The sequence below is a fragment of the Gobio gobio genome, assembly GCF_949357685.1.
Source record: "Gobio gobio genome assembly, chromosome: 4".
Lineage (NCBI taxonomy): Eukaryota > Metazoa > Chordata > Actinopteri > Cypriniformes > Gobionidae > Gobio > Gobio gobio.
In genome coordinates, this window is record NC_137100.1 from 40,246,673 (window position 1) to 40,274,348 (window position 27,676).

Sequence of the window (27,676 nt, forward strand, 5' to 3'; positions counted from 1 at the left end):
AGCTGTGAGAATAAAACATGATCCTTAAAATTATGTATGGTCATTATTCATGAATAGTATGTGTGCGAGGGGTTCAAATTACTGCTTACTAGCAAGGATGATGATGATGATGATGATGATGATGAAGCTAATTGTTAAGTGGTAATGATGACATGAACACCACATCCTTATGTACTCTTTCAGTGATACATCTTATTATTCTTATGGCCTGAAATAAATGGATTCACCAAACTATGCACAAAAAGTGTTAAGACTAAGAGAACAGAATACTGTCACTGTAATGTCACTACCAAACAGTTTTGAAATCAGAAGGGATTTGCAAACATTAAACACTGTCACTGTCAGGACAAGTAAGAATTTATTAATCTTTTAATTGTTTGACCTTCTTATCTGATAGTCTTATAAGGTGATATGTATATCATTATTTTGAATTCAAACCAAAAGCATCAAAAAGACAGTCATGCAATTGTACTGGAGCCAAGAACAGTCATAGTTCTAACTTTGCAGTCCTACGTACAGGTCTTTTTACATTTAAGGCACAGCAAGAAATCTGATACTTGAGAGAGCCTGTCCATGGAACGCAAACTCATCAAGCAAAGCAGTAAAATGTAAAATAAATATATGCATAGGTACAGTAAAGGCTCAATTATTCAGATTACAACATGACACTGAATAGGAAGTCAATAGTAAACATATATGAGAAATATATAAATCCAGACACTGATTTGTTAATGCCAATAATAGTTTAATAAAAAGACCAAATCAAATCAATCATCAAATAACCTAATTATAATATACATTTATAGGGATTTAATTAACCAATATTAGTAGTTTACAAAAGTCTATTTATTCACTTACCTACAACCCATTAGCTGTAATCATTGAGGTTGGTTTAGCAGTAATGGTCTATATGACTAGCATTTTGCATTTTTTTACTATAAGGAATCTTATCTTATGTGGACAAGTCTTGCCAAACAACACACTGAACATCCAACAAGTGTTGCCTCTGTTTCAAGCCACGTTAAATGTAATTTTGTTCACCCCTTTAATTTGATGAAATTTAAATAATTTTTAATTTAATAAATGTTGTATCTTGCATATTTAAGCAAAGTACTGAAACCTTTTCAACAATATCTTAAAGTGTTACTTACTTCCAGTTATTTTGTTCTATTCCCAACTATGGTTAGTGCCAAATGGTCCATCTGATCAATTTCCTGACTCAGATTTTAGCCGTATTTGGTGTTAGCCACATTTAACTTCTGCATTGCTTGCAAAGCAAGTCCAGTATAAAGACCATGGGTAGAACTGGAGACCTTTGCGTTCGGAAGGCCAGTCAAGTTTGCTTGTGGTGAGACAACACTTTAATTTCCTTTTCAAGATGTACACAGTTTTAAAAAAAAAAATATGCCATCTTTTTTGATAACCTGTATCAGTAATTCAATTTGTGCCTTCTTCTTTTAAAGACATAAGTAGCTAATATTTTTATAATGTAGTTTTTAGAAATGAATAAGCATGGTTTTATTGTATAATATCTTCCTGTGTGTATTACAGTGTTTGAGAAATTCATCAGAACTTGTGGCAGTGTGGTAAGTTAAACTGAAGATGCTAAATTAAATTAAATACATTTTATGGGAAAAATAAACTTACTGAATAAACATACTCGTAATTTGTGCTCTGCATTTCACCCATGCAAATGCACACACATAGCAGTGAGTATCACACACACACACACACACACACACACACACACACACACACACACACACACACACACACACACACACACACACACACACACACACACACACACACACACACACACACACACACACACACACACACACACAATTGAAGGTTAGGAGCCTTGCTCTGCACCTCAGTTGTGGGTAATAAGAGAGGAGAATAGCTCTCTGCTCATCCACCTACTTTCCTGCCAGTACTGAGACTTGAACCTACCACCTTCAGATTACAAGTCCAACTCTCTAACCATTAGGCCACAACTGTGTTTATTTTAAATTACACAAAATTAGTGTTCAAATGCCTGATAATTTACGCTGTTTACCTATGATTGAGACAATCTTTAAATTCCAGAAGTAATCCGCCACCATGAGTACGGACGCAGAGATGGCCATTTATGGCAAGGCTGCCATTTACCTCCGTAAGCCTGAGAAGGAGAGAATCGAAGCTCAGAGCAAACCATTTGATGCCAAGACTGCCTGCTATGTGGCTGATGAAAAAGAGTTGTATCTCAAGGGAACAATCAAGAGCAAAGACGGTGGCAAAGTCACAGTTGTTTTGCTTGACACTAAGGAGGTAAATGTATACATTTCATTAAAACTGGATGCTCAATCTAAATGAATCATTACATGCTCTTGATTAATCTAAAATTGACTGTATAATATTTATAGGAGAGAGTTGCTAAGGAGGATGATGTCCACCCAATGAATCCTCCCAAGTTTGACAAGATTGAGGACATGGCCATGATGACCCATCTCAATGAAGCCTCTGTGCTGTATAACCTCAAAGAGCGTTATGCTGCATGGATGATCTACGTAAGTTCTGAAACAATGTAAAGCAACATTGAAATTCATTTGGTCTGTGTTGTTGTAATCAGACCATGTCTCTGCTCATTTCAGACCTACTCTGGACTCTTCTGTGCAACTGTGAACCCCTACAAGTGGCTCCCAGTGTATGATGCAGAAGTGGTGTCTGCCTACAGAGGCAAAAAGCGTATGGAGGCCCCACCCCACATCTTCTCTGTCTCTGACAACGCCTATCAGTTCATGCTGTGTGGTAAGATCTGATTTATGAGATCTGAATTAAATATAGGTTAAAAATTCATATTCATAGTTTTATAAAACAATTGCTTAAACATATTTACCTTTGAATTAACAGACAGAGAGAACCAGTCAGTCCTGATTACGTATGTATCAAGCCTTCAATTAGAGATGTTGAGATCATTTATATTTTTCTCTTGTGGAACTTCCCCATGTCTTATCATCTTCTGTTTCCTAATCTCTCATAAACCAGTGGAGAATCTGGTGCTGGAAAGACTGTGAACACCAAACGTGTCATCCAGTACTTTGCCACAATTGCAGTGGCAGGTGGTGAGAAGAAGAAAGAGCAGACTTCCGGCAAAATCCAGGTATGAGATATAAAACTATGTCATACATGATTTACACTCATTCCACAAACTATATGATATGTGAATTTGTGTAATGCCTATAAACAGTTTTTAGTCATGAAATAGAAAATAAATGAAAACCATTCAAACAACACAGGGCTCTCTTGAGGACCAGATCATTGCTGCCAACCCTCTGCTTGAGGCTTATGGTAATGCCAAGACTGTGAGAAATGACAACTCCTCTCGTTTTGTAAGTTTTTATTTACATGCAGTTCAATTAGTCAGATGTGTTGGATTTTTCTATAAAGAGATTTTATAATTATTATTATAGTCATCATTAATAATAATAATACAAAATATTTACTACTAATAATAATTTGTTATTTTGTTTTAAACAGGGAAAATTCATCAGAATTCACTTCGGTACATCTGGAAAACTGGCTAGTGCTGACATTGAGACATGTAGGTGGACATAATTTCATTGATCCATCCTGCACATTTATCTTTGTCTATCACTCTTCAGATGATTGTGACTCAAGTACATTCTCTCAACAGATCTGCTGGAGAAGTCTAGAGTGTCATTCCAGCTTCCAGATGAGAGAGGCTACCACATCTTCTACCAGATGATGACCAATCATAAGCCTGAGTTGATTGGTAGGTGCACATATTTCATTCAATATTTTAGATAATATTGTAAGATGCTCTTTCATAAATGCTGTGTATTTTTACAGATATGACGCTCATCACCACCAACCCCTATGACTTTCCCATGTGCAGTCAGGGTCAGATCACAGTGGCCAGCATTGATGATACAGTGGAGCTGGATGCTACTGATGTGAGTCATTGCTGTTTAAATTGTGGCATATTCTATTTAAATCTGGCAGATCCTAGAGCTCATTCTTCTCTGTAATTTACAGGACGCTATTGACATTCTGGGCTTTAGTAATGAGGAGAAAATGGGCATCTACAAGTTCACTGGAGCTGTGCTTCATCATGGCAACATGAAGTTCAAGCAGAAGCAGCGTGAGGAGCAGGCTGAGCCTGATGGCACAGAGGGTGAGTAAATAGTAAATAGTAAAATAGTACTAATGTGTGTCAACATGCAGTTCTTTGACACAAAGAAAAGGATGGTTTTAGTTTTCAAGGCAAGAAAAGGGATGGATTTTTTTGCAACGTTTTTAATTGCAGAGGCTGACAAAATCAGCTACCTTCTGGGTTTGAACTCTGCTGATATGCTGAAGGCTTTGTGCTACCCCAGAGTCAAGGTCGGAAATGAGTTTGTGACCAAAGGCCAGACCGTGCCACAGGTATGTAGCATTTGTTCAATCTGACTTATTATTGCAAAAGTAAAAAAGCAGAAGTTTTTAATAAAATATCCACTCTATTCTTACAGGTGTACAACTCTGTTAATGCCTTGGCCAAATCTATCTATGAGAGGATGTTCTTGTGGATGGTCATTCGTATCAATCAGATGTTGGACACAAAGCAACAAAGAAATTACTACATTGGTGTGCTGGATATTGCTGGCTTTGAGATCTTTGATGTAAGAATCATTATTTTATCTCTTTTTATGTCAAATTGAATAATATTCAGTATTCAGTCAGTAAATGTTTCTGTTATTTTTTTTCCATCAGTACAACAGCATGGAGCAGCTGTGCATCAACTTCACCAATGAGAAACTGCAACAGTTTTTCAACCACACCATGTTTGTGCTGGAACAAGAGGAATACAAGAAGGAGGGCATTATTTGGGAGTTCATTGACTTCGGCATGGACTTGGCCGCTTGCATTGAGCTCATTGAGAAGGTCTTTACCGATTTTTTTACTTATTAATTTCCATTAATGGTCCATTCTCAAAATCTTAAATTTTTACTAATTAAACAACATTCTTTAATGAACAGCCCATGGGTATCTTCTCCATCCTTGAAGAGGAGTGCATGTTCCCCAAGGCTACAGACACATCATTCAAGAACAAGCTGTATGATCAGCATCTTGGCAAGAACAAAGCTTTCGAGAAACCAAAGCCTGCCAAAGGCAAGGCTGAAGCCCACTTCTCCCTGGTTCACTACGCTGGAACTGTGGACTACAACATCACTGGCTGGTTGGACAAGAACAAGGATCCACTGAATGAGTCTGTTTTGCAGCTGTACCAGAAGTCTTCTGTCAAACTGCTGGCTACTCTCTACCCACCTGTTGTTGAGGGTAATAAACTGAAATGTTAACATGATTATGTACATAATTTTAACCAAACTTTGATCCAGTTTTGCACTCTTTTCTTGTTATTACTTTATATGTTTTCTTTTGTCTAGAGACTGGTGGCGGCAAGAAGGGAGGCAAGAAGAAGGGTGGCTCCATGCAGACTGTGTCTTCTCAGTTCAGAGTATGTCTTTGTTAGAGACCAAATGTGAATAATGATGCAATTGAAAGGACTTAATAAGCATTGACTGTACATCACCTTGCTTGAGTCTAGATCAGAAAAATCAACTACTGATAGAATCTGAGTAAGAATGCTGAATCTTTTCATTATTAAACAGGAGAACTTGGGCAAGCTCATGACCAACTTGAGGAGCACTCACCCTCACTTTGTGCGTTGTCTGATTCCAAATGAGTCCAAGACTCCAGGTAAAGTAATAAAGAGCTCACAGATATTCTCATATTAATACAATATTTAAAGTTAATGTATATAATAATTATAATGTTAATTTACCAAGCTCATGATGTAAACTGTTAATTATAGGTCTCATGGAGAACTTCCTGGTTATCCACCAGCTGAGGTGTAACGGTGTACTGGAGGGTATCAGAATCTGCAGAAAGGGCTTCCCCAGCAGAATCCAATATGGTGACTTCAAGCAGAGGTAAATGTGACCACATGAAAATAAAATTTCCTGTGTAGGCTCTTTATTAGAAGATATGAAGCATTTTAATAAATCTTCCAATCTTCTATAGATACAAGGTGCTGAATGCCGGTGTTATCCCAGACGGACAGTTTATGGATAACAAGAAGGCCAGTGAGAAACTCCTGGGATCCATCGATGTTAATCATGACGAGTACAGATTTGGACACACAAAGGTTAATATTCAGCTTTACAACTTTCAAGATTCAGTGATCATGGTCATTTTGCCAGGTAAAACAATATATGTTGTATTTACTGTTTTACATAAATTCAGGTGTTCTTCAAAGCTGGTCTTCTGGGTACTCTTGAGGAGATGCGTGATGAGAAACTGGCAACTCTGGTCACAATGACTCAGGCTCTGTGCCGTGGTTACCTGATGAGGAGGGAGTTTGTGAAGATGACGGCGAGAAGGTAAGGAATGTCATGAAATGAAAAAAGTATAAAGCTTTCTCAGTGGGAAATTTTACAATGATTCATAACCCACATTAATTTGCAGTGTTTATGGGTTATCAATGCAAATATTTTTTAAAGGTATTTAAAAATACTCTTTACAAATATGTTTGACCCATAAAGTGAAGGAAATATTTTAAAAAAAATGCATTTACCAATAATTCTGTATTTGATCATCCCAATTGTTTCATCAGGGATGCAATTTACACCCTCCAATACAACATCCGCTCATTCATGAATGTCAAACACTGGCCATGGATGAAGGTTTATTACAAGATTAAGCCTCTGCTGAAGAGTGCCGAGACTGAGAAGGAGCTGGCAACCATGAAAGAGGACTTTACAAAATGCAAAGAAGATCTTGCCAAGGCTGAAGCCAAAAAGAAGGAGCTTGAAGAGAAGATGGTATCACTGCTGCAAGAGAAAAATGATCTGCAGCTGCAAGTAGCATCTGTGAGTATTCTTGAATTGAATAAATTGAATTTAAGCTCCATTAAATTGTGCAATGCTGTTTCCAAAGGCTATAGCAACAACATTTTTTTTTTTTTTTTTTTTACAGGAATCTGACAATCTTTCAGATGCTGAGGAGAGGTGTGAGGGTCTGATCAAAAGCAAAATCCAACTTGAAGCGAAACTCAAAGAGACAACTGAGAGACTGGAGGATGAGGAAGAAATCAATGCTGAACTGACAGCCAAGAAGAGGAAACTGGAGGATGAGTGCTCTGAGCTGAAGAAAGACATTGATGACCTGGAGCTCACCTTGGCTAAAGTGGAGAAGGAGAAACATGCCACTGAGAATAAGGTTGGAGATTGAGTTGGTTTAAGATTGGACTTAATATCTGTCTTATATGTTGATATAGAATATAAATGGTAAAATATAAGCTTATTTGAAACAAAACCAAAAATCACACAGGTCAAGAACCTGACTGAGGAAATGGCAGCTCAGGATGAGAGCATTGCCAAGCTTACGAAGGAGAAGAAAGCCCTCCAAGAGGCACATCAGCAGACACTGGATGATCTTCAGGCAGAGGAGGACAAAGTCAACACCCTGACCAAATCCAAGACAAAACTTGAGCAGCAAGTTGATGATGTGAGTTGATTATGTAAACATGTTATTAATTAACTGTGTTTAAATGTTATATATCACTGTGAACATAACATTTATATTTATATAACAATGAACATATTTTACAAATCATTGTCCTGTAGCTCGAGGGTTCCCTTGAACAAGAGAAGAAGCTTCGCATGGATCTTGAGAGAGCCAAGAGAAAGCTTGAAGGAGACCTGAAATTAGCCCAAGAGTCCATCATGGACCTGGAGAATGACAAGCAGCAATCTGATGAGAAGCTGAAGAAGTAAGAATTCTTTGCAAATTCTTATAAAAAAAAAAAATGGTTTTCATTTATTTCAGATCATTCATTGTTTTCCCCTTTTACACACAGAAAAGACTTTGAAACAAGCCAGCTGCTCAGCAAGATAGAAGATGAACAATCTCTGGGTGCTCAACTCCAGAAGAAGATTAAGGAGCTTCAGGTATTTTCAGATTTCAGCATCAGATTTTTTCAAACATTACGATCATTATGATCAAATACAGATCATATACAAATCATCTAATTACCTACTTTCCACGTAGGCTCGCATTGAGGAACTGGAGGAAGAGATTGAGGCTGAGCGCGCTGCTCGTGCCAAGGTCGAGAAGCAGAGAGCTGATCTCTCTAGGGAACTTGAGGAGATCAGTGAGAGGCTTGAGGAGGCTGGAGGAGCCACTGCTGCTCAGATCGAGATGAATAAGAAGAGAGAAGCTGAATTCCAGAAGCTGCGTCGTGATCTTGAAGAGTCCACTCTCCAGCATGAAGCTACTGCTGCTGCCCTCCGCAAGAAGCAGGCAGACAGTGTGGCCGAGCTGGGAGAGCAAATCGACAACCTGCAGCGCGTCAAGCAGAAGCTTGAGAAAGAGAAGAGCGAATTCAAAATGGAGATTGATGATCTTTCCAGCAACATGGAGGCTGTTGCCAAAGCAAAGGTTTGAGAACTGATTCTAAAATATTTTTAAGGAAATATATCAAATGTGGCTAAGATTCTTAAAAATAAAATTAAATGTTTTTACAGGCTAATCTTGAGAAGATGTGCCGTACACTTGAGGACCAACTTAGTGAAATTAAGTCCAAGAATGATGAAAACCTTCGCCAGATGAATGACCTCAGTGCTCAAAGAGCAAGACTTCAAACTGAAAATGGTAACAAGTGGCACAAGATCTCAAAAATATAAATACATTTTTAATTTCCTCCACTAACAAATTACTTGCATGAACACAAACCTGTAGTGGCAAAATAGTTTACACACTGGCAGTAGCACACATTAATGACATATTGTTTGATATGCAACTTTTCTGAGAGGATTTTAAGCATGTTGTGATTTACTGTAATACAGTCAAACAGAAACTAGACTGATAGCAGTGCACTAAGACCCTGTCCAAGTAGTTTTTCAACTATATAGTATTGGCACTACTGTCATAAAAACAGTGTTTCTTCCCTCCATAATATCAATATAAATATTTTTCCTCATGTCATTTAAATGTAAATCTCAAAAGGGGAGTTTGGCCGTCAGCTGGAGGAGAAGGAGGCTCTGGTTTCTCAGCTCACCAGAGGCAAACAAGCTTTCACTCAGCAAATTGAGGAGATTAAGAGGCAGATTGAAGAGGAGGTTAAGGTAATACAGCATAAACAATACATACACACTTAATTACTTTACTGTTGAGACAAGCTCATATTATGTGACTTTGTCTCCTAGGCTAAGAACGCACTGGCCCATGCTGTGCAATCAGCCCGTCATGACTGTGACCTGCTCCGTGAGCAGTTTGAGGAAGAGCAGGAGGCAAAGGCTGAGCTGCAGCGGGGAATGTCAAAGGCCAACAGTGAGGTTGCTCAGTGGAGAACCAAATATGAAACTGATGCCATCCAGCGCACTGAGGAACTTGAAGAGTCCAAGTATGTATATTATTGTATAATATTCCCAATTATGACAGATATTTTATAGATTGGAATTTCCAAATAATGTGTATTACTTAACAGGAAGAAGCTGGCTCAGCGTCTGCAAGAGGCAGAGGAACAAATTGAGGCAGTGAACTCCAAATGTGCATCTCTGGAGAAGACCAAACAAAGACTCCAGGGTGAGGTGGAGGACCTCATGATTGATGTGGAGAGAGCCAATGGTTTGGCTGCTAACCTTGACAAGAAACAGAGGAACTTTGACAAGGTAAACAATTTGAGTCATTATATGATATTCTCTTTTGCTATAACATGCTATAAGCGAACCGATCCTAAAATATCTCCACCATAGGTCCTGGCAGAATGGAAACAGAAATATGAGGAAGGTCAGGCAGAGCTGGAAGGTGCCCAGAAAGAGGCTCGTTCACTCAGCACTGAACTGTTTAAGATGAAGAACTCCTATGAGGAGAGTCTGGATCAGCTGGAGACTCTCAAGAGAGAGAACAAGAATCTGCAGCGTAAGAATGAAACTGTTCAATTAGAAAAGACTTCAATGTGTTAATTCTAAATGAGCATTAAAAAATAAACACGTGATGATGATTTCAGATAATATTTTTTTTTCTTTCTATAGAGGAGATTTCAGATCTGACAGAGCAGTTAGGTGAGACTGGTAAGAGCATCCATGAGCTGGAAAAGGCCAAGAAGGCAGTGGAGACTGAGAAGTCAGAGATTCAGACCGCCCTGGAGGAGGCTGAAGTGAGTATTTGAAGATCAATATGGAATTCTTACTAGAAGCATCATAATGTGTTGTTAATTCATACTTTCATTCTGATATTTAAATGTTGTTCATAGGGCACCCTGGAACATGAAGAGTCCAAGATTCTTCGTGTCCAGCTTGAGCTAAACCAGATCAAGGGTGAGGTTGACAGGAAGATTGCAGAGAAGGATGAGGAGATGGAGCAGATCAAGAGGAACAGCCAGAGAGTCATTGAATCCATGCAGGGCACTCTGGACTCTGAAGTCAGGAGCAGGAATGATGCCCTGAGAATCAAGAAGAAGATGGAGGGAGACCTTAATGAGATGGAAATTCAGCTGAGCCACGCCAATCGCCAGGCTGCTGAGGCCCAGAAACAACTCAGGAATGTCCAGGGTCAACTCAAGGTATGTGACTTCTGTTCAGCTTTGGGATGTATTAATATATTGGAATAATTTAACTCATGTTAGTAAAAGGCCAAAATAAAATACATCAAAAGCTTATTGTAAATCTATTGTTTTGTTCAGGACGCCCAACTGCACCTTGATGATGCCCAAAGAGGACAGGAAGACATGAAGGAGCAAGTGGCCATGGTGGAGCGCAGAAGCACTCTGATGCAGTCTGAGATTGAGGAGCTGAGAGTTGCTCTGGAGCAGACAGAGAGAGGCCGCAAAGTGGCTGAACAAGAGTTGGTGGACGCCAGTGAGCGTGTTGGGCTGCTGCACTCTCAGGTAAGGGCTTTTTGGTTTTACAATGAAATTAAAAGGGGTCATATAATGATATTTTCAAAGATTAGTTTTTTTTTGTATTGGGTGTAATGCATTTGATCAGTCATAGCAAATAATACTTTAACAACTAATAAAACATACTTACAGGCTCTGGTTCAGAAGCGCCATATTGCCCTAGCAAAGTTGGAATTGCCCCATTTTTATTTTAGAAATTATAAGAAAAGATTAGTGTTTGTGCACGGTCTTGTACTTTCCCAGGTTAACATCAGGAAATTGTCCTCCATAAAATACACTGTACACACACAAACATTTGGGTTGTAAAATCTTAACCACTGATTCCTAATTGTGTCCACTCTCGGAAGGGCAAATCAAGTGCTGCTTTTGCTTTCGCATAGAAACACTAAAACCCTCCAGGTTTAGTGTTATCCAGACCTTATCTAGACCTAGCTAAAACACCTCAATCGAATTCTCCCTCACCGACCTGCATCACCTGGTGGAAATATTTGCATAATGACATAACAACACTACTAGGACAATGAAGCCACACTTTCTTTCTTTGAGTATGCATTTGGACGTCATTATGCAAATATTTCCACCAGGTGATGTAGGTCGGAGAGGGAGAATTTGATCAAGGTGTTTTAGCTAGGTCTGGACCTGACTTCTCTTTTAGATAGAATAAATCTTTTAGTGGGAGACTTTGAGCTTTGTAACTCTGCAGATCTTATGAACGCACAAACAGCTATAACACAGTCAAGAGAAAGGAAAACATGAAAATGCATCATATGATCCCTATAAGGAAATTGAGAGCATCATTCAAAATGTTCAAACTGTTGCTTTCCATTTTGCAGAACACAAGTCTCCTGAACACCAAGAAGAAGCTTGAGGCTGACCTTGTTCAGATCCAGAGTGAAGTTGATGACACTGTACAGGAAGCCAGAAATGCAGAGGAGAAGGCCAAGAAGGCCATCACTGATGTGAGCAACAGTAGCTGCCAAATGTTTCACAAGGTACTTGAACAATGAGGATCTAATGAATTTCTGTGTTCATGCAAAAGGCTGCAATGATGGCAGAAGAGCTGAAGAAGGAGCAGGACACCAGTGCTCACCTTGAAAGGATGAAGAAGAATCTGGAGGTCACAGTGAAGGACCTGCAGCACCGTCTGGATGAGGCTGAGAATCTGGCCATGAAGGGAGGAAAGAAACAACTCCAGAAACTGGAGTCCAGAGTAAGATTGCCTTAATTCTGATGTTAAAAGTTATTATCTGAAAGGTAAAAATTGTGTAATTCTTTAATGTAATTCTTTAATTGGATAGTCTAAATATATTTTATTTGACTGAAATAATTTTAGTAATATCTCTCACTAACTATAGGTCCGTGAGCTTGAGGCTGAAGTTGAAGCAGAGCAGAGACGTGGAGCTGATGCTGTTAAAGGTGTCCGCAAATATGAAAGGAGAGTCAAGGAGCTCACCTACCAGGTACAAAAAATGTGTTGTAAAATTCAGGTCACATTAATCTGATTATTTTCTAGTCTGATCCATGTTTATTATCTGCAGACTGAGGAGGATAAGAAGAACCTCAACAGACTGCAAGATCTGGTTGACAAGCTTCAGCTGAAGGTCAAGGCTTACAAGAGACAGGCTGAAGAATCTGTGAGTACCTCATTTGAGAACTATAAACACTTTGTGAACATATCAAGTTCCTGATATAATCATATGTGACTTTGCAGGAGGAACAAGCAAACACTCACCTGTCCAAGTTGAGGAAGGTGCAGCATGAGTTTGAAGAGGCTGAGGAGCGTGCTGACATTGCTGAGTCTCAGGTCAACAAGCTCAGAGCCAAGAGCCGTGATGCTGGAAAGGTAATTTATTTTTCTGATACATGTATTTTCAAACTTAGCATGCATTCTCTGTTATTCTAATCATGTATTTTCTTACTCTCTTTTTTTCAAGGGCAAAGAGGCAGCTGAGTGAAAACTTTGACATTTACTGTCACCTGCTCCCATTTGTCTCTGAAAATGTGCAATTTCTCAATAAAACATTATATTCATCTACTTCTCTTTAATTCCCATTGCTGTTTTTTTTTGTTTTGGTTGTAATTTTCTTCTCCATTAATTCACTCACTCACTTTTTTGTATTTTGTGCTCTTACCAAAGTATGCTTCATGATAATTTATAACACTTGATAGATACAAATAGTTTATGAACTTAATGAATTTGTGCTTCATATTTTTCTTTAGCTACATTAGCATTGAAACTTGTCGAACAATTTAAGTCATAAACAAAATTTCAACTTGTAGCTCAAATTTGGTATCTATTTTGAACAGAATTCCCCTGAACTTATTGTGAATTTCACCATATCAGTCTGATATACAGTTTCCAGAGGCACTGGGATATGTTAACTAGAGATTACCGAGCTAACTTAAAAACTATATATTAAAACCTATATATTATATTATATATATATATATATATAAAAAAACTAATTTAGACAGTCCACTTGGTTAAGTTCTTTGTACAGTATATATATATATATATATATATATATATATATATATATATATATATATATATATATATATATATATATATATATATATATATATATATATATATATATATATATATATATATATAGTTTTTTCTCCAATTCGTTGTTGAAATATAATAATTTATACACAGTGTCTGTCATTTTCATGACATATTTATTTAAACATACATTAAATAATCAAGACATTACTAACAGGTTAAGTAGAATAATGAATATATAGGCTAATATCCTCCTGGAACCCAGGAATAGACTTTTGTCCACTGTAGTGGACACTATATTTTAGTGAATTTCTCTGACATCATACTTGTCACAGTTCTGGATGTCCTGTAAAGAGCACATTCTGGGCATTTTGGAGACACAACAAGTGAATAGGGAAAGAAATTACATATCAATATTCCTATGAAATATTAGATATTATTATGAAAATGTTGCCAATTATTACTCCCATTATTACACGTCTATTTTCATTGCATGTTGTCCAAGAACACATTAATATGCAAATTAGATACGGTATAGATACATTGCATTGAATGGGAATATCCAAGTATGGCCATTTAACCCACATATTGCATAAAGTAAAATGGTAAATCAATGCTTTCCGTCATATCTTTCATAAAATAGTCCAGAATCATCTTTAAACAAAGTTTGTTTTAATCATGAAACCTAAAAATTGATTCGTGAATTAAAAATAAATCCCATTGTTTTTGCCTATACATGCAATTTCATGTCATTTTATTTTTTAAACAACCCTGGTCTCAACTACAGAGGACATATCATAACATATGAATAACATATTATTTTTCAAAAATGCATTTAGTGCATATATTTAGTGAAAGTGTTGAATTCTCTAGTGAATACAATTCTGTGGACACTGAATGACTGCCTGAGGTAAATGTGATGCTACCTGACATTGTTTAGTTTACAAACAGTTATATTGAGGTCTTTCCGACGTTGAAACACGGATTGAGCGATTACACCACGTGACAGTAAGTTGTAATGTATCCTCAATATACCTTCAGATGTTCATTCATGTTTATTCTTTAGGAAGAGATGATCAATCGCGTTCTTTTTTTTTTTTTTTACTCTGCAGAAATATGTTAGTTAAATTTTTATACGCCACAATACAGATCAGCACACATGGCAGAATTGTGTTTGTATTGATGCAAACATTTCTGAGCAATTGTAATTGTGAAGAATTAAACAAATATCTGTCCAGTACTTGATGTAACCACATCTTACTAACCTAATGATGTCCATATCCAAGTACACGTGTTATAATACAAAATGTCTCAGAGTAAGATTAATGCCTTTTGACAGAAAGAATATGCAATAACCTAAGAACGTATATGTATTAGCTGTGAGAATAAAACATGATCCTTGAAATTATGTATGGTCATTATTCATGAATAGTATGTGCGAGGGGTTCAAATTACTGCTTACTAGCAAAGATGATGATGATGATGATGATGATGATGATGAAGCTAATTGTTAAGTGGTAATGATGACATGAACACCACATCCTTATGTACTCTGTCAGTGATACATCTTATTATTCTTATGGCCTGAAAGAAATGGATTCACCAAACTATGCACAAAAAGTGTTAAGACTAAGAGAACAGAATACTGTCACTGTAATGTCACTACCAAACAGTTTTGAAATCAGAAGGGATTTGCAAACATTAAACACTGTCACTGTCAGGACAAGTAAGAATTTATCAATCTTTTAATTGTTTGACCTTCTTATCTGATAGTCTTATAAGGTGTACAGTATATCATTATTTTGAATTCAAACCAAAAGCATCAAAAAGACAGTCATGCAATTGTACTGGAGCCAATAACAGTCATAGTTCTAACTTTGCAGTCCTACGTACAGGTCTTTTTACATTTAAGGCACAGCAAGAAATCTGATACTTGAGAGAGCCTGTCCATGGAACGCAAACTCATCAAGCAAAGCAGTAAAATGTAAAATAAATATATGCATAGGTACAGTAAAGGCTAAATTATTCAGATTACAACATGACACTGAATAGGAAGTCAATAGTAAACATATATGAGAAATATATACATCCAGACACTGATTTGTTAATGCCAATAACAGTTTAATAAAAATACCAAATCAAATCAATCATCAAATAACCTAATTATAATATACATTTATAGGGATTTAATTGACCAATATTAGTAGTTTACAAAAGTCTATTTATTCACTTACCTACAACCCATTAGCTGTAATCATTGAGGTTGGTTTAGCAGTAATGGTCTATATGACTAGCATTTTGCATTTTTTTACTATAAGGAATCTTATCTTATGTGGACAAGTCTTGCCAAACAACACACTGAACATCCATGAAGAGGAATTACAAATTATTCCAAGTGTTGCCTCTGTTTCAAGTCACGTTAAATGTAATTTCGTTCACCCCTTTAATTTGATGAATTTTAATTAATTTTTAATTTAATAAATGTTGTATCTTGCATATTTAAGCAAAGTACTGAAACCTTTTCAACAATATCTTAAAGTGTTACTTACTTCCAGTTATTTTGTTCTATTCCCAACTATGGTAAGTGCCAAATGGTCCATCTGATCAATTTCCTGACTCAGATTTTAGCCGTATTTGGTGTTAGCCACATTTAACTTCTGCATTGCTTGCAAAGCAAGTCCAGTATAAAGACCATGGGTAGAACTGGAGACCTTTGCGTTCGGAAGGCCAGTCAAGTTTGCTTGTGGTGAGACAACACTTTAATTTCCTTTTCAAGATGTACACAGTTTAAAAAAAAAATGATGCCATCTTTTTTGATAACCTGTATCAGTAATTCAATTTGTGTCTTCTTCTTTTAAAGACATAAGTAGCTAATATTTTTATAATGTAGTTTTTAGAAATAAATAAGCATGGTTTTATTGTATAATATCTTCCTGTGTGTATTACAGTGTTTGAGAAATTCATCAGAACTTGTGGCAGTGTGGTAAGTTAAACTGAAGATGCTAAATGAAATTAAATACATTTTATGGGAAAAATAAACTTACTGAATAAACATACTCGTAATTTGTGCTCTGCATTTCACCCATGCAAATGCACACACATAGCAGTGAGTATTACACACACACACACACACACACACACACACACGCACACGCACACGCACACACACACACACACACACACACACACACACACACACACACACACACACACACACACACACACACACACACACACACACACACACACACACACACACGCACACACACACACACACTTATGGGGACTTTCCATAGGCGTAATGGTTTTTATACCGTACATACTGTATATTCTATCCCGCTACACTGCCCCTGCCCCTAAACCTACCCATTACAGGAGACATTCTGCATTTTTACGTTTTCAAAAAACATCACTTAGTCTGATTTATAAGATGTTTTCTAAAAATGTCCCCACAAGGATGAGGATTTCGGATATTGCCATCTTTGTGGGGACATTTTGTCCCCATAACGTAGGGATTACCAGTCCACACACACACACACACACACACACACACACACACACGGAGCAGAGCTGCAGCGCTCGGGAAACAATTGGGGGTTAGGAGCCTTGCTCTGCACCTCAGTTGTGGGTAATAATACCCTGCCAGTACTGAGACTTGAACCTACCACCTTCAGGTTACAAGCCCAACTCTCTAACCATTAGGCCACAAATGTGTTTATTTTAAATTACACAAAATTAGTGTTCAAATGCCTGATAATTTACGCTGTTTACCTATGATTGAGACAATCTTTAAATTCCAGAAGTAATCCGCCACCATGAGTACGGACGCGGAGATGGCCATTTATGGCAAGGCTGCCATTTACCTCCGTAAGCCTGAGAAGGAGAGAATCGAAGCTCAGAGCAAACCATTTGATGCCAAGACTGCCTGCTATGTGGCTGATGAAAAAGAGTTGTATCTCAAGGGAACAATCAAGAGCAAAGACGGTGGCAAAGTCACAGTTGTTTTGCTTGACACTAAGGAGGTAAATTTATACATTTCATTAAAACTAGATGCTCAATCTAAATGAATCATTACATGCTCTTGATTAATCTAAAATTGACTGTATAATATTTATAGGAGAGAGTTGCTAAGGAGGATGATGTCCACCCAATGAATCCTCCCAAGTTTGACAAGATTGAGGACATGGCCATGATGACCCATCTCAATGAAGCCTCTGTGCTGTATAACCTCAAAGAGCGTTATGCTGCATGGATGATCTACGTAAGTTCTGAAACAATGTAAAGCAACATTGAAATTCATTTGGTCTGTGTTGTTGTAATCAGACCACGTCTCTGCTCATTTCAGACCTACTCTGGACTCTTCTGTGCAACTGTGAACCCCTACAAGTGGCTCCCAGTGTATGATGCAGAAGTGGTGTCTGCCTACAGAGGCAAAAAGCGTATGGAGGCCCCACCCCACATCTTCTCTGTCTCTGACAACGCCTATCAGTTCATGCTGTGTGGTAAGATCTGATTAATGAGATCTGAATTAAATATAGGTTAAAAATTCATATTCATAGTTTTATAAAACAATTGCTTAAACATATTTACCTTTAAATTAACAGACAGAGAGAACCAGTCAGTCCTGATTACGTATGTATCAAGCCTTCAATTAGAGATGTTGAGATCATTTATATTTTTCTCTTGTGGAACTTCCTCATGTCTTATCATCTTCTGTTTTCTAATCTCTCATAAACCAGTGGAGAATCTGGTGCTGGAAAGACTGTGAACACCAAACGTGTCATCCAGTACTTTGCCACAATTGCAGTGGCAGGTGGTGAGAAGAAGAAAGAGCAGACTCCCGGCAAAATGCAGGTATGAGATATAAAACTATGTCATACATGATTTACACTCATTCCACAAACTATATGATATGTGAATTTGTGTAATGCCTATGAACAGTTTTTAGTCATGAAATAGAAAATAAATGAAAACCATTCAAACAACACAGGGCTCTCTTGAGGACCAGATCATTGCTGCCAACCCTCTGCTTGAGGCTTATGGTAATGCCAAGACTGTGAGAAATGACAACTCCTCTCGTTTTGTAAGTTTTTATTTACATGCAGTTCAATTAGTCAGATGTGTTGGATTTTTCTATAAAGAGATTTTATAATTATTATTATAGTCATCATTAATAATAATAATACAAAATATTTACTACTAATAATAATTTGTTATTTTGTTTTAAACAGGGAAAATTCATCAGAATTCACTTCGGTACATCTGGAAAACTGGCTAGTGCTGACATTGAGACATGTAGGTGGACATAATTTCATTGATCCATCCTGCACATTTATCTTTGTCTATCACTCTTCAGATGATTGTGACTCAAGTACATTCTCTCAACAGATCTGCTGGAGAAGTCTAGAGTGTCATTCCAGCTTCCAGATGAGAGGGGCTACCACATCTTCTACCAGATGATGACCAATCATAAGCCTGAGTTGATTGGTAGGTGCACATATTTCATTCAATATTTTAGATAATATTGTAAGATGCTCTTTCATAAATGCTGTGTATTTTTACAGATATGACGCTCATCACCACCAACCCCTATGACTTTCCCATGTGCAGTCAGGGTCAGATCACAGTGGCCAGCATTGATGATACAGTGGAGCTGGATGCTACTGATGTGAGTCATTGCTGTTTAAATTGTGGCATATTCTATTTAAATCTGGCAGATCCTAGAGCTCATTCTTCTCTGTAATTTACAGGACGCTATTGACATTCTGGGCTTTAGTAATGAGGAGAAAATGGGCATCTACAAGTTCACTGGAGCTGTGCTTCATCATGGCAACATGAAGTTCAAGCAGAAGCAGCGTGAGGAGCAGGCTGAGCCTGATGGCACAGAGGGTGAGTAAATAGTAAATAGTAAAATAGTACTAATGTGTGTCAACATGCAGTTCTTTGACACAAAGAAAAGGATGGTTTTAGTTTTCAAGGCAAGAAAAGGGATGGATTTTTTTGCAACGTTTTTAATTGCAGAGGCTGACAAAATCAGCTACCTTCTGGGTTTGAACTCTGCTGATATGCTGAAGGCTTTGTGCTACCCCAGAGTCAAGGTCGGAAATGAGTTTGTGACCAAAGGCCAGACCGTGCCACAGGTATGTAGCATTTGTTCAATTTGACTAATTATTGCAAAAGCAAAAAAGCAGAAGTTTTTAATAAAATATCCACTCTTTTCTTACAGGTGTACAACTCTGTTAATGCCTTGGCCAAATCTATCTATGAGAGGATGTTCTTGTGGATGGTCATTCGTATCAATCAGATGTTGGACACAAAGCAACAAAGAAATTACTATATTGGTGTGCTGGATATTGCTGGCTTTGAGATCTTTGATGTAAGAATCATTATTTTATCTCTTTTTATGTCAAATTGAATAATATTCAGTATTCAGTCAGTAAATGTTTCTGTTATTTTTTTTTCCATCAGTACAACAGCATGGAGCAGCTGTGCATCAACTTCACCAATGAGAAACTGCAACAGTTTTTCAACCACACCATGTTTGTGCTGGAACAAGAGGAATACAAGAAGGAGGGCATTATTTGGGAGTTCATTGACTTCGGCATGGACTTGGCCGCTTGCATTGAGCTCATTGAGAAGGTCTTTACCGATTTTTTTACTTATTAATTTCCATTAATGGTCCATTCTCAAAATCTTAAATTTTTACTAATTAAACAACATTCTTTAATAAACAGCCCATGGGTATCTTCTCCATCCTTGAAGAGGAGTGCATGTTCCCCAAGGCTACAGACACATCCTTCAAGAACAAGCTGTATGATCAGCATCTTGGCAAGAACAAAGCTTTCGAGAAACCAAAGCCTGCCAAAGGCAAGGCTGAAGCCCACTTCTCCCTGGTTCACTACGCTGGAACTGTGGACTATAACATCACTGGCTGGTTGGACAAGAACAAGGATCCACTGAATGAGTCTGTTTTGCAGCTGTACCAGAAGTCTTCTGTCAAACTGCTGGCTACTCTCTACCCACCTGTTGTTGAGGGTAATAAACTGAAATGTTAACATGATTATGTACATAATTTTAACCAAACTTTGATCCAGTTTTGCACTCTTTTCTTGTTATTACTTTATATGTTTTCTTTTGTCTCTTTATCTGAATAGAGACTGGTGGCGGCAAGAAGGGAGGCAAGAAGAAGGGTGGCTCCATGCAGACTGTGTCTTCTCAGTTCAGAGTATGTCTTTGTTAGAGACCAAATGTGAATAACGATTCAATTGAAAGGACTTAAAAAGCATTGACTGTACATCACCTTGCTTGAGTGTAGATCAGAAAAATCAACAACTGATAGAATCTGAGTAAGAATGCTGAATCTTTTCATTATTAAACAGGAGAACTTAGGCAAGCTCATGACCAACTTGAGGAGCACTCACCCTCACTTTGTGCGTTGTCTGATTCCTAATGAGTCCAAGACTCCAGGTAAAGTAATAAAGAGCTCACAGATATTCTCATATTAATACAATATTTAAAGTTAATGTATATAATAATTATAATGTTAATTTACCAAGCTCATGATGTAAACTGTTAATTATAGGTCTCATGGAGAACTTCCTGGTTATCCACCAGCTGAGGTGTAACGGTGTACTGGAGGGTATCAGAATCTGCAGAAAGGGCTTCCCCAGCAGAATCCAATATGGTGACTTCAAGCAGAGGTAAATTTGACCACATGAAAACAAAATTTCCTGTGTAGGCTCTTTATTAGAAGATATGAAGCATTTTGATAAATCTTCCAATCTTCAATAGATACAAGGTGCTGAATGCCGGTGTTATCCCAGACGGACAGTTTATGGATAACAAGAAGGCCAGTGAGAAACTCCTGGGATCCATCGATGTTAATCATGACGAGTACAGATTTGGACACACAAAGGTTAATATTCAGCTTTATAACTTTCAAGATTCAGTGATCATGGTCATTTTGCCAGGTAAAACAATATATTTACTGTTTTACATAAATTCAGGTGTTCTTCAAAGCTGGTCTTCTGGGTACTCTTGAGGAGATGCGTGATGAGAAACTGGCAACTCTGGTCACAATGACTCAGGCTCTGTGCCGTGGTTACCTGATGAGGAGGGAGTTTGTGAAGATGACGGCGAGAAGGTAAGGAATGTCATGAAATTAAAAAAGTATAAAGCTTTTTCAGTGGGAAATTTTACAATGATTCATAACCCACATTAATTTGCAGTGTTTATGGGTTATCAATGCAAATATTTTTTAAAGGTATTTAAAAATATTCTATACAAATATGTTTGACCCATAAAGTGAAGAAAATATTTTGTTGACTAGTTAAAAAAAAAATGCATTTACCAATAATTCTGTATTTGATCATCCCAATTGTTTCATCAGGGATGCAATTTACACCCTCCAATACAACATCCGCTCATTCATGAATGTCAAACACTGGCCATGGATGAAGGTTTATTACAAGATTAAGCCTCTGCTGAAGAGTGCCGAGACTGAGAAGGAGCTGGCAACCATGAAAGAGGACTTTACAAAATGCAAAGAAGATCTTGCCAAGGCTGAAGCCAAAAAGAAGGAGCTTGAAGAGAAGATGGTATCACTGCTGCAAGAGAAAAATGATCTGCAGCTGCAAGTAGCATCTGTGAGTATTCTTGAATTGAATAAATTGAATTTAAGCTCCATTAAAATGTGCAATGCTGTTTCCAAAGGCTATAGCAACAACATTTTTTTTTTTTTTTTTACAGGAATCTGAGAATCTTTCAGATGCTGAGGAGAGGTGTGAGGGTCTGATCAAAAGCAAAATCCAACTTGAAGCGAAACTCAAAGAGACAACTGAGAGACTGGAGGATGAGGAAGAAATCAATGCTGAACTAACAGCCAAGAAGAGGAAACTGGAGGATGAGTGCTCTGAGCTGAAGAAAGACATTGATGACCTGGAGCTCACCTTGGCTAAAGTGGAGAAGGAGAAACATGCCACTGAGAATAAGGTTGGAGATTGAGTTGGTTTAAGATTGGACTTAATATCTGTCTTATATGTTGATATAGAATATAAATGGTAAAATATTAGCTTATTTGAAACAAAACCAAAAATCACACAGGTCAAGAACCTGACTGAGGAAATGGCAGCTCAGGATGAGAGCATTGCCAAGCTTACGAAGGAGAAGAAAGCCCTCCAAGAGGCACATCAGCAGACACTGGATGATCTTCAGGCCGAGGAGGACAAAGTCAACACCTTGACCAAATCCAAGACAAAACTTGAGCAGCAAGTTGATGATGTGAGTTGATTATGTAAACATGTTATTAATTAACTGTGTTTAAATGTTATATATCACTGTGAACATAACATTTATATTTATATAACAATGAACATATTTTACAAATCATTGTCCTGTAGCTCGAGGGTTCCCTTGAACAAGAGAAGAAGCTTCGCATGGATCTTGAGAGAGCCAAGAGAAAGCTTGAAGGAGACCTGAAATTAGCCCAAGAGTCCATCATGGACCTGGAGAATGACAAGCAGCAATCTGATGAGAAGCTGAAGAAGTAAGAATTCTTTGCAAATTATTATAAAAATAATTGTTTTCATTTATTTCAGATCATTCATTGTTTTCCCCTTTTACACACAGAAAAGACTTTGAAACGAGCCAGCTGCTCAGCAAGATAGAAGATGAACAATCTCTGGGTGCTCAACTCCAGAAGAAGATTAAGGAGCTTCAGGTATTTTCAGATTTCAGCATCAGATTTTTTCAAACATTACGATCATTATGATCAAATACAGATCAAATACAAATCATCTAATTACCTACTTTCCACGTAGGCTCGCATTGAGGAACTGGAGGAAGAGATTGAGGCTGAGCGCGCTGCTCGTGCCAAGGTCGAGAAGCAGAGAGCTGATCTCTCTAGGGAACTTGAGGAGATCAGTGAGAGGCTTGAGGAGGCTGGAGGAGCCACTGCTGCTCAGATCGAGATGAATAAGAAGAGAGAAGCTGAATTCCAGAAGCTGCGTCGTGATCTTGAAGAGTCCACTCTCCAGCATGAAGCTACTGCTGCTGCCCTCCGCAAGAAGCAGGCAGACAGTGTGGCCGAGCTGGGAGAGCAAATCGACAACCTGCAACGCGTCAAGCAGAAGCTTGAGAAAGAGAAGAGCGAATTCAAAATGGAGATCGATGATCTTTCCAGCAACATGGAGGCTGTTGCCAAAGCAAAGGTTTGAGAACTGATTCTAAAAAATTTTTAAGGAAATATATCAAATGTGGCTAAGATTCTTAAAAATAAAATTAAATGTTTTTACAGGCTAATCTTGAGAAGATGTGCCGTACACTTGAGGACCAACTTAGTGAAATTAAGTCCAAGAATGATGAGAACCTTCGCCAGATGAATGACCTCAGTGCTCAAAGAGCAAGACTTCAAACTGAAAATGGTAACAAGTGGCACAATATCTCAAAAATATAAATATATTTTTAATTTCCTCCACTAACAAATTACTTGCATGAACACAAACCTGTAGTGGCAAAATAGTTTACACACTGGCAGTAGCACACATTAATGACATATTGTTTGATATGCAACTTTTCTGAGAGGATTTTAAGCATGTTGTGATTTACTGTAATACAGTCAAACAGAAACTAGACTGATAGCAGTGCACTAAGACCCCGTCCAAGTAGTTTTTCAACTATAAAGTATTGGCACTACTGTCATAAAAACAGTTTTTCTTCCCTCCATAATATCAATATAAATAATTTTCCTCATGTCATTTAAATGTAAATCTCAAAAGGGGAGTTTGGCCGTCAGCTGGAGGAGAAGGAGGCTTTGGTTTCTCAGCTTACCAGAGGCAAACAAGCTTTCACTCAGCAAATTGAGGAGATTAAGAGGCAGATTGAAGAGGAGGTTAAGGTAATACAGCATAAACAATACATACACACTTAATTACTTTACTGTTGAGACAAGCTAATATTATGTGACTTTGTCTCCTAGGCTAAGAACGCACTGGCCCATGCTGTGCAATCAGCCCGTCATGACTGTGACCTGCTCCGTGAGCAGTTTGAGGAAGAGCAGGAGGCAAAGGCTGAGCTGCAGCGGGGAATGTCAAAGGCCAACAGTGAGGTTGCTCAGTGGAGAACCAAATATGAAACTGATGCCATCCAGCGCACTGAGGAGCTTGAAGAGTCCAAGTATGTATATTATTGTATAATATTCCCAATTATGACAGATATTTTATAGATTGGAATTTCCAAATAATGTGTATTACTTAACAGGAAGAAGCTGGCTCAGCGTCTGCAAGAGGCAGAGGAACAAATTGAGGCAGTGAACTCCAAATGCGCATCTCTGGAGAAGACCAAACAAAGACTCCAGGGTGAGGTGGAGGACCTCATGATTGATGTGGAGAGAGCCAATGGTTTGGCTGCTAACCTTGACAAGAAACAGAGGAACTTTGACAAGGTAAACAATTTGAGTCATTATATGATATTCTCTTTTGCTATAACATGCTATAAGCGAACCGATCCTAAAATATCTCCACCATAGGTCTTGGCAGAATGGAAACAGAAATATGAGGAAGGTCAGGCAGAGCTGGAAGGTGCCCAGAAAGAGGCTCGTTCACTCAGCACTGAACTGTTCAAGATGAAGAACTCCTATGAGGAGAGTCTGGATCAGCTGGAGACTCTCAAGAGAGAGAACAAGAATCTGCAGCGTAATAATGAAACTGTTCAATTAGAAAAGACTTCAATGTGTTAATTCCAAATGAGCATTAAAAAGTAAACACGTGATGATGATTTCAGATAATATTTTTTTTTCTTTCTATAGAGGAGATTTCAGATCTGACAGAGCAGTTAGGTGAGACTGGTAAGAGCATCCATGAGCTGGAAAAGGCCAAGAAGGCAGTGGAGACTGAGAAGTCAGAGATTCAGACCGCCCTGGAGGAGGCTGAAGTGAGTATCTGAAGATCAATATGGAATTCTTACAAGAAGCATCATAATGTGTTGTTAATTCATACTTTCATTCTGATATTTAAATGTTGTTCATAGGGCACCCTGGAACATGAAGAGTCCAAGATTCTTCGTGTCCAGCTTGAGCTAAACCAGATCAAGGGTGAGGTTGACAGGAAGATTGCAGAGAAGGATGAGGAGATGGAGCAGATCAAGAGGAACAGCCAGAGAGTCATTGAATCCATGCAGGGCACTCTGGACTCTGAAGTCAGGAGCAGGAATGATGCCCTGAGAATCAAGAAGAAGATGGAGGGAGACCTTAATGAGATGGAGATTCAGTTGAGCCACGCCAATCGCCAGGCTGCTGAGGCCCAGAAACAACTCAGGAACGTCCAGGGTCAACTCAAGGTATGTGACTTCTGTTCAGCTTTGGGATGTATTAATATATTGGAATAATCTAACTCATGTTAGTAAAAGGCCAAAATAAAATACATCAAAAGCTTATTGTAAATCTATTGTTTTGTTCAGGACGCCCAACTGCACCTTGATGATGCCCAGAGAGGACAGGAAGACATGAAGGAGCAAGTGGCCATGGTGGAGCGCAGAAGCACTCTGATGCAGTCTGAGATTGAGGAGCTGAGAGTTGCTCTGGAGCAGACAGAGAGAGGCCGCAAAGTGGCTGAACAAGAGTTGGTGGACGCCAGTGAGCGTGTTGGGCTGCTGCACTCTCAGGTAAGGGCTTTTTGGTTTTACAATGAAATTAAAAGGGGTCATATAATGATATTTTCAAAGATTAGGTTTTTTTGTATTGGGTGTAATGCATTTGATCAGTCATAGCAAATAATACTTTAACAAATAATAAAACATACTTACAGGCTCTGGTTCAGAAGCGCCATATTGCCCTAGCAAAGTTGGAATTGCCCCATTTTTATTTTAGAAATTATTAGAAAAGATTAGTCTTTGTGCACGGTCTTGTACTTTCCCAGGTTAACATCAGGAAATTGTCCTCCATAAAATACACTGTACACACTCAAACATTTGGGTTGTAAATCTTAACCACTGATTCCTAATTGTGTCCACTCTCGGAAGGGCAAATCTAGTGCTGCTTTTGCTTTCGCATAGAAACACTAAAACCCTCCAGGTTTAGTGTTATCCAAACCTTATCTAGACCTAGCTAAAACACCTCAATCGAATTCTCCCTCACCGACCTGCATCACCTGGTGGAAATATTTGCATAATGACATAACAACACTACTAGGACAACGAAGCCACGCTTTCTTTCTTTGAGTATGCATTTGGACGTCATTATGCAAATATTTCCACCAGCTGATGCAGGTCGGAGAGGGATAATTTGATCGAGGTGTTTTAGCTAGGTCTGGACCTGACTTCTCTTTTAGATAGAATAAATCTTTTAGTGGGAGACTTTGAGCTTTGTAACTCTGCAGATCTTATACACACACAAACAGCTATTACACACTCAAGAGAAAGGAAAACATGAAAATGCATCATATGACCCCTATAAGGAAATTGAGAGCATCATTCAAAATGTTCAAACTGTTGCTTTCCATTTTGTAGAACACAAGTCTCCTGAACACCAAGAAGAAGCTTGAGGCTGACCTTGTTCAGATCCAGAGTGAAGTTGATGACACTGTACAGGAAGCCAGAAATGCAGAGGAGAAGGCCAAGAAGGCCATCACTGATGTGAGCAACAGTAGCTGCCAAATGTTTCACAAGGTACTTGAACAATGAGGATCTAATGAATTTCTGTGTTCATGCAAAAGGCTGCAATGATGGCAGAAGAGCTGAAGAAGGAGCAGGACACCAGTGCTCACCTTGAAAGGATGAAGAAGAATCTGGAGGTCACAGTGAAGGACCTGCAGCACCGTCTGGATGAGGCTGAGAATCTGGCCATGAAGGGAGGAAAGAAACAACTCCAGAAACTGGAGTCCAGAGTAAGATTGCCTTAATTCTGATGTTAATAGTTATTATCTGAAAGGTAAAAATTGTGTAATGCTTTAATACTCTGGTATATTTTGGATAGTCTAAATATATTTTATTTGACTGAAATAATTTTAGTAATATCTCTCACTAACTATAGGTCCGTGAGCTTGAGGCTGAAGTTGAAGCAGAGCAGAGACGTGGAGCTGATGCTGTTAAAGGTGTCCGCAAATATGAAAGGAGAGTCAAGGAGCTCACCTACCAGGTACAAAAAATGTGTTGTAAAATTCAGGTCACATTAATCTGATTATGTTCTAGTCTGATCCATGTTTATTATCTGCAGACTGAGGAGGATA

General features: G+C 38.2%; 1 protein-coding gene and 1 pseudogene across 2 annotated transcripts; both read left to right on the plus strand.

Moving 5' to 3' along the window:
- Positions 1 to 1,317: 1,317 nt before the first annotated feature.
- LOC307125504 (myosin heavy chain, fast skeletal muscle-like) lies at positions 1,318 to 12,984 on the plus strand. Its single transcript, XM_079815375.1, has 41 exons — positions 1,318 to 1,348; positions 1,552 to 1,586; positions 2,092 to 2,313; positions 2,409 to 2,552; positions 2,637 to 2,793; positions 2,896 to 2,923; positions 3,031 to 3,145; positions 3,282 to 3,374; positions 3,523 to 3,586; positions 3,680 to 3,778; positions 3,856 to 3,959; positions 4,042 to 4,180; positions 4,313 to 4,431; positions 4,518 to 4,667; positions 4,759 to 4,929; positions 5,025 to 5,325; positions 5,433 to 5,503; positions 5,658 to 5,745; positions 5,861 to 5,978; positions 6,070 to 6,193; positions 6,292 to 6,428; positions 6,662 to 6,917; positions 7,024 to 7,266; positions 7,378 to 7,554; positions 7,674 to 7,819; positions 7,907 to 7,997; positions 8,098 to 8,487; positions 8,574 to 8,700; positions 9,055 to 9,173; positions 9,255 to 9,451; positions 9,536 to 9,719; positions 9,804 to 9,969; positions 10,083 to 10,207; positions 10,304 to 10,612; positions 10,733 to 10,936; positions 11,782 to 11,907; positions 11,988 to 12,158; positions 12,304 to 12,408; positions 12,487 to 12,582; positions 12,660 to 12,791; positions 12,883 to 12,984. The coding sequence occupies exons 3-41, from the start codon at positions 2,107 to 2,109 to the stop codon at positions 12,901 to 12,903; spliced, it is 5,814 nt and encodes a 1,937-aa protein (XP_079671501.1). The 5' UTR covers positions 1,318 to 1,348; positions 1,552 to 1,586; positions 2,092 to 2,106; the 3' UTR covers positions 12,904 to 12,984.
- Positions 12,985 to 17,272: 4,288 nt separating this feature from the next.
- Positions 17,273 to 25,674, plus strand: LOC307125511 (myosin-4-like; annotated as a pseudogene). Its single transcript has 32 exons — positions 17,273 to 17,479; positions 17,575 to 17,718; positions 17,803 to 17,959; positions 18,062 to 18,089; positions 18,197 to 18,311; positions 18,448 to 18,540; positions 18,689 to 18,752; positions 18,846 to 18,944; positions 19,022 to 19,125; positions 19,208 to 19,346; positions 19,479 to 19,597; positions 19,684 to 19,833; positions 19,926 to 20,096; positions 20,192 to 20,492; positions 20,612 to 20,682; positions 20,837 to 20,924; positions 21,040 to 21,157; positions 21,249 to 21,372; positions 21,464 to 21,600; positions 21,847 to 22,102; positions 22,206 to 22,448; positions 22,560 to 22,736; positions 22,856 to 23,001; positions 23,085 to 23,175; positions 23,276 to 23,665; positions 23,752 to 23,878; positions 24,233 to 24,351; positions 24,433 to 24,629; positions 24,714 to 24,897; positions 24,982 to 25,147; positions 25,261 to 25,385; positions 25,482 to 25,674. The product of its transcript is annotated as a myosin-4-like (transcript).
- The last annotated feature ends 2,002 nt before the right edge of the window (positions 25,675 to 27,676 follow it).

Excerpts from the sequence above, each read along its gene's own strand:
- LOC307125504 (XM_079815375.1), top strand. The coding sequence starts at position 2,107 with ATGAGTACGGACGCAGAGATGGCCATTTATGGCAAGGCTGCCATTTAC. Across the intron at positions 2,924-3,030 it reads AACCAGTCAGTCCTGATTAC|TGGAGAATCTGGTGCTGGAA; the intron begins GTATGTATCAAG and ends CTCATAAACCAG. Across the intron at positions 4,668-4,758 it reads CTGGCTTTGAGATCTTTGAT|TACAACAGCATGGAGCAGCT; the intron begins GTAAGAATCATT and ends TTTTTCCATCAG.